The 7,537-nt window shown below is 40.8% G+C and overlaps 1 protein-coding gene across 1 annotated transcript in view; it reads right to left on the reverse strand.

The window, feature by feature from the left end:
- Window positions 1-7,471, reverse strand: part of PM20D2 (peptidase M20 domain containing 2) — a 16,695-nt gene extending 9,224 nt beyond the window's left edge. Inside the window, exons 1-3 of the mRNA XM_013004274.3 lie at window positions 5,437-7,471; window positions 3,331-3,473; window positions 2,286-2,440 (exon numbers count right to left, since the gene is read on the reverse strand). Coding sequence (XP_012859728.1) covers window positions 2,286-2,440; window positions 3,331-3,473; window positions 5,437-5,492 — 354 coding nt within the window. The 5' untranslated portion in view covers window positions 5,493-7,471. The remainder of the gene's footprint in view (window positions 1-2,285; window positions 2,441-3,330; window positions 3,474-5,436) is intronic.
- Window positions 7,472-7,537: the final 66 nt, after the last annotated feature.

Below are 7,537 nucleotides of genomic sequence, written 5' to 3' on the forward strand. Positions count from 1 at the left end.
AGAATCGATACCTGCTACCTTTGGGAATGTAGCCTGACTCTTACATTTATCATACAGTGAAACCCATGAGAGCTGCTAGTTGCTGGGGTTGATTCCCTCCACCCCACCCCTGGTCTTGCAGGTTTTCCACTGTGTACAGGGCACCATTTAACTCCTTTCTAGTGCTCATGTTCGTGGGAAATAGAGGTTCCCAGCTGCCAGCGTTCTGTCGGAACCAGGTGCCAGCGTTCACAGGTACCACTGCACCACCTGCTTGCTGTAGCCCGTCAGGCACCTGGACCATCCTATCTTTCCTGGATCCAGTGGAAGGGCAGCGAGAACGAGGAAGCCCTCCAGGAGCTGGGCTGACACTGGCTGCAACACTGGGCTCCAACCTAACCACCGTTGCGAGCATGGCGCAGGACCCGGCACTGTTTCATTCATGAGTCAGGGCCGACTTGAGGGCACTGAACTTAAGCAAGATCCCGTTTGCTCAGTTCACTTCCTGAGAGGTCTCCTCACTCTCTAACCGGAAGGCATTATCTCCAAACTCCATTCAGACCCACAGGACTCCAGGCACCACTTTCCCTCTCCTGATCCCGTACAGCCTTTAAGATTCACACCACGTTGTGGACACCTGACACGTGCTCACGGAGAACCACTGCTACTCTGGGATGCTGGTGCGGATCTCATCGAGTGCTGAAGTTCCAGTTTAATAAGAGTAGAGGAAAATAAAGTGATACTTAGAAAGGTTTACTATGGGTAGGCCCTGAAATCTTCACAAACATCCCATTTAATCCTCCCAAGAGTCAACAGAAAAATTATATTACTATCCTCATTTTTCAAGTGAAAATAGGGAAACACATAGATAGGAAGTGTTTGCAAAGTTGACATAAGCAGTGAAGCTGGGAGACACAGATGAGATCTTATCTTTCCAACTACCCCACAGGTTCGTCTGGGCAAGAATCAAGTGTTGCATAGCCCCGAAGCTCCCTAGCCCACTGTATTTCATGCATGATCGGTACTTAAATACGTTACTGATTTTATGGTTCAAATGAACAATCCCTCTTGGGAAGCTTCTATAGTGTGTTTGACTTCTATTTCAGGAAGGCCAAAGTATTTGTATCACTATTATACATATATGTAACTTTAGAATAAGTTTGCCTAATTATACCATAAGGTTTCCTTTATAGGAACTCAAGGAACACTGGTGGAGTTGTTGGGTAAGCATTAGGTGACTAACTGCAAGGTCAGCGGTTCAAGCCCACCAGCGGATCCATGGCAGAAAGTTGAGGCTATCTACTCCCATGAAGATTTAGAGGCTCTGAAACCCTGTACGGGGTCGCTATGAGTTGGAACTGACTTGATGGCAATGGGTGGAGGAACTCTACAGAACAATTCTAAAAGCCTAACTTCTAATAAAGAGAGGTATAATTTGCAAATAAACAGTGTAGCACAAGAATATCAGAATGATTCTAATACTGTATACATAAGAATACCAAGGTAGTCTTCCCTACAGCAGGCACTGAGTAAAATATATTATAATGTGTATATAGCTACTGTGTGTATCAACTTATTGACATCGAGTAGGTTTTTTTATGTTATACTATCTTTATTAGATAAACTGTTTTTTAACAATAAATATTTTCATAGTCATTATTAAAACATGACACAGTATCACTTTAGCAAAGAGATAAAAGAGGTTATCCTATTTAGTAATAATAGCAAATCAAATCCACTGCCATTGAGTAAATTGACTCGAGTAAATTCTTATAGTAAGCCTCATTTTATTTTATTCCCTCTTATTAATGAACACTGATGAGGCTGTGGTGCGGCATTAGATTGCTCACTGCGAGGTTAGGGGTTCAAACCCACCACCGCCCTGTGGGAGTGACTAGGTTATCTGCGTCTGTAAAGAGGAACACTCTGGGAAAGCCTGCGGCGGGTCAAGTAGGTTTTTGACTCCTGGCAACCCGATACAGCGGAGTTGAGCTGCCCCAGTGAGTGGGTTCCTGAGGTTCTAAATCTTTATGCAAATAGAAAGCCTCACCTCTATCCTGCACAGCTGCTAGGGGTTCAAAGACTTAATATCAACCCAACAAAATAACCCACCACACCACCAGGGCCTGTGTGTGCGCGCGCACGTAAAACAATAATAAACTACTCAGCCAGCTGATTTTGCATACTCAAGACATGGCCAAATAAAAAGCAGCAAGTTAGGGTTTAATCTAATGTAAGATAAACAATCCCAGCCCACTTACATACTTTTGATTATAACTTGGATTAACTCTTAAAAAGGTTCTTACTGTGCACCCAGTAGCCAAAGCTGCAGCTCTGAAGCAATATTCTGCCTTTTTGGTCAAAACTTGAAGTTCTTTCATTGACGGTGCACGGAAGTAATAGATTAATTCAGAGTAAGAGGGAATGATATTGGGCTTTATGCCACCATTTTTTATGATACCTACAAAAAGAACCAAATTATTGGAATTAAATTCAAAGATCATCTCTTTAAGTTTAAATATACCCACCAAGTTTCAGAGCCAATACAGACATGAAGAAAAATAATTTTATGGATCAGCTTCACAGAAACATATCGAGCAAAGATTTTAATGTGCTACACAATGTAAGTTTCCACATATAGGGGTGCTTTCTGCTAATAAGAAAAAAAGGATAATTGTCTCTAGATATTCCATTCTAAGGAATTTCCAATATTAAGACATTATGATTCTGTATTGTAAAGAATTTTACATAACCAACTACCAAAAAAAAAAAAGAAGAGAGAGAGTAAATCTTAAGCATTCTGGAAAAGACATTTCAATAACCTTTAATATAATTGTACATTTTAACAAACTTTTGATATTAAAATAAAAGAAAACTTAAAATAAACAGGTGATCCTCTAATTACTTTATACTTCAAGAATCCCAAGAATATTTTAAATGTCATTTAGCTCTGGGATAATTTCCAGGCAGAGATGGTGAGGATAATTGGAAAATCAACCTTAAAATACAGAAAGAAACCTCCAAGTCTTACATAAAACTGTTGTTATCTCGGATATGTAAAGATGGCCATTCCATTTATGTATAACTTCCACATATGTGTATATAATCTATGCATAATTTATGTCCAGTAATATAATAATCTATGCATAAATTTATGTACCTCCTACCCTCATATGGTTAAACATCCTAGTATCCTGTGACAGGAATTTATAAAAACATGTCTTAAAATGTGAGAATAGTCAAAAAAATTGCATAAAATGAGCCCTGGGTTTTGTAATGAAATATTGAGTAATTAAATTACATTAAAATATACCAATTTGCATTTATTATTACAATGATTGACATTCGTACCATGAGCTCTCCAGCTTGGTTTCATCTGCTGTCTTAACACAGACAGGTTGTTGTAGGCGAGCACAGCAGCGTCTAAGGCATTGACTCCTTCCCAGGGATATGCTGCAGCATGAGATGCTTTTCCATAGTATTTCACAGTCATACTAGGAAATAAAACATCCTTTAAAATGGATCCCTCCCCCCCAGTAGTTAATTGGGGGAAAATAATCCAAATAGTCAGAATTATCCAATTATTAATTTTATTAATTCAAAATAATTCACCTGGCTGAAATTTAGGTTTGCACACCATTTATAGTAATAATCACACCATTTACATCCATTTGACCCTTATTACGTAGCATGGCACTTGACACAAGGAAGGTGGCCTCAGAGAAAGAGCTCTGCTCAATAGCTCTCATGTTTCAATGTGCAGACAAGTTACTGCAGTTCACACAACAAGCAGCACTGTAGTAAATGCCGGATTACAGTAAATCCAAACAGTCCCGTTGAATCAATTCTACTTCATGGTGACCCAGAACAGAATCTCTACCCCACAGGATTTTCAATCACTGTATTTTTTTTTTCAATAGGATTTTCAATCACTGATTTTTCAAACAGACTCTCAGATTCTTTTTTCCAATGTGCTTCTGAGTAGACACAAACTGCCAACCTTTAGGTAGGTTAACAGCCAAACACTTTAAAACTATTTGTACTACCCAGGGCCTCTGGGATTAGTCAAATTGACCCTACCTCTAGGGCAGCAGTTCTCAACCTGTGGGTCACGACCCTTTGGGGGATTGAATGACCCTTTCACAAGTCGCCTAAGACCATCGGAAACCACATAAATTTTCACAATATAGAATTACATATTGTTTTGTGATTAATTACTATGTTTTAATTATGTTCAATTTGTAACAATGAAAACACATCCTGCATATCAAATATTTACATTATGATTCATAACAGTAGCAAAATTATAGTTATGAAGTAGCAACAAAAATAATTTTATGGTTGGGGGTCACCACAACATGAGGAAGTGTATTAAAGGGTCCCGGCATTAGGAAGATTGAGAACCACTGCTCTAGGGAGTTCTGATGGGTTACACATTGGGCTGCTAACCACAAGGTCTGTGGTTCAAACCTATCAGCTGCTCCAAGGGACAAAGATGAGGCCTTCTGCTCCCATAAAGGATTATAACCTTGGACACCCTCAGGGGGCAGTTCTACTCTGTCCTATAGGGTCACTATGACTTGGAATTGACTTGATGGCAGTGAGTTTGGTTTGGGGTTTGAAAAACCAAAGTAGAAAGACTCTTTCTGTGGTCACAGTACCAAAGTCCTATGATAAGAACAAAGATACCAGAGAAATTAAAATGATTACCCTCTCAAGACAGGCCCTGTGAGCTGCCGAGGCATGCCAGATAACTGACTGCAATGCAGAACGCTGTTGGCCGGGACAGCGGGCTCTGCTCCCACTGTTAGCTATCGCTGGTAGCTACTAGCTAGGCAGAGGTGACAATGTAGTTTTGTGAAGCAGCAGTACAGTGGCTCATTCTGACTGGACTGTAACTACTATGGTTGAACTTTCTGGTGTAAAAATTTCAAACCACCTCAGAGAGGTATACTCCTAAGTTCCAAAGAGAAAGGGGAAAAGAATGAGGAAGAGAAAGAGAAATACATGTTTTCAGTACCAGGCATGGCAGAACAGAATAGACTGCCAAGTTCACACTAAAACACACGACTTCCGGGGTCAGTCTTCTCTCTTAGGAATGCTTTACCTTCTTTGCAAAGAACTCAAACTCAAAGAAATAAATTCAATATTTTTCCTTCTTGAGTCCAACACAGCTGCCATGCCAAGAGACAGCTGCTCTCCAGAAACCAAACTACTCTCAGAGTCTAAAACAGAACATAAATATCAACATATTGTGTGGTATTCCTATGCTGGTCAGGTACTATTTTAATAGACACAATTTAAAATGCCATAAAGCTCAATGAAAAGGTTTGGCAAGTGGCATCCCGTGGCAAATCACTGTGCTTCAGTTTTACATGTCCAATGTCTAGATGTGGAGCTGCGTGTACTGTGTGGTCTCATCACCACCAAGCAGCTATCACTCACTTGCCGACTTACTCGTGTTCAGCCACATCAGGCAGATAAGCAGCATTCTCCTGGGATGGATGGGCCATCAGAACGACATCAAGATTTTCAAAAGCCCCTGCTTCAATTAAGTCAATTTTGCCACCACCATCTTCTTCTGCAGGGGTTCCCAAGACAACTACCTAGAAGGAAATATACATGTCAGAGCAAAACAGCCAAAAGAATTTGTAGCAGGACAACTATCGAGTAGGTTCATCTGCGTATGTGTTCACAGTCCGTGTTAATGCCCATATACTAGGGCGAGAGGTTGTGTTTTCTGGTTTAAATAATGTGGAGGGATAAATATTTGGTCCTAAAATCACACAGAATTTTAATGGACACTGGCTACACCAACTTGGAGAAAGGAGGCTTTCTACTCCCAGAAAGAGTTAGTCTCAGAAACCCACAGGGGCCATGCTACCCTGTCCTAGAGGGCTGCTAGGAGTCACAAAGTGTTAAGAGACACTCCAGAGAATGTTCCATAATTTAAAATTCCTCAGATTTCTTAGCACTTCTTGACTAGGCCTTTTAATGTATGCTCATAATTATTATTAACATGCCTTTTACTAGTAAGGAATTTTACAGTTCCTTATTAGTTATCCTCACAACTCTGTGAGCAATCAGTATGCTCATCTCAGGGAGGACGGTCTTCAAGAGTGAGTCAGAATCACGTCTAGGGTCCCTGGTTTGGTTTGGGGTATTGGTTGTAAGGCACTAAGTACAAAGAACTCAGATAGCCTGGCCGTCAGGCCTGAACTCTGATTCTGCATTGAGCTGCCTTATTAAAAGGTCTTAACTCATTCATCCTTTACGAAGTGCATTACACAAATCTTAACACTACAATTAGAAATGGCCGACTATTACACAAACTTACTAATTCGATTCCACCAGTTCAACCAGGCAGATTTATTGGTCACCAAACACCTAATTAAACAAAAGAGAACTTTACAGAATAAACATTTTACTTTGATAGTTAAGCTTAACTTCTTCAAACAATTTTAAAAAGCAAAGGAATATTACCAATACACTTTCAAGTTCATGTAGACAATCACAAGGAAACAAGCTGGGAAAGGTTTTGGCTTGCAGAGAATCAATATAAATTGCATAACCTTGTTAAAATTGAGAATTACCATTTGAAATGAGATGTTTGGTCATTTCTCCAAAGGCTTCTTTTTTTTTTTTTTTAAGTTATAAAGCACCTATACTCCTAGATTAAGCTGCTCTCGACTCCTATGACTGGTTAAATAGGCTGTCTTTGGCTGATTTCTCAGACCCTTCCATAAAACTGGCTAAAACTAAATCTCTCCAGTGGATCAGGCTATACAGCAAAGGAGGCCCCCACCCAAACAAAACCATACCTGACCAGATGCAAAAACAAGCCCCAGAGGCAGAAAAGAGAAGTCAGCTAGCGTGGAAAAGCCACAGAATTGTTAGGATATAGGAGAAAGGTTACTGGCACTGGGGGTGGGGAGTAGGCGGGGAAGGGATCTACAGGGCATTAAAATAAAACATTAGTCTTGTCCTTAACCTGAATGTTGGTGATTGACTCTTAGCTCACAGAAGGAAGAATATACCATCTGGAAAAAGAGTAACATAAGATTAAGCTTGGCCTCTGACAAACATAAACAGTTTCCCGTTTAAACAATCGAGTTGTGAAACAAACAGGAAGGCTTCAGACTAAATTCATCCATGTGGTCAATGTTCACGCCCCGATTACTTGTAGATTCCTAGAGACGTGGACTGAAATTTTCCTATCCAAATTCCAAATATTCGAATCGCAACACCGTCTACGATTCCCACCAGCAGCGACTTCGAGCGGCTGTAGGTTTCCCTACAAAAATGGTTTCCTCCAGAGACTGTACAACCTTGTCGGCAAATTACGGTTGCTATCAGTTGCCAAAAATAACCGGTCAAGAAAACCACGCTTGGGTTCGAAGTTCCTTCCTAAGGGAAAATGCACTGAGTTGTTTACAACTCCTGCAGAGCGAGCAACGACGAGCCTGCAAGCTGTCGGCAGGTCGACGTCGGGAGATCTGCAGACCCGGGGGCAAAGACGAGGCGGCCGGGGCGCAGGGAGCCGTCGGCCACACCTGCG

Source organism: Echinops telfairi, unplaced genomic scaffold, assembly GCF_000313985.2.
Source record: "Echinops telfairi isolate 266 unplaced genomic scaffold, ASM31398v2 ScPeMD7_3533;HRSCAF=4204_0, whole genome shotgun sequence".
NCBI lineage: Eukaryota > Metazoa > Chordata > Mammalia > Afrosoricida > Tenrecidae > Echinops > Echinops telfairi.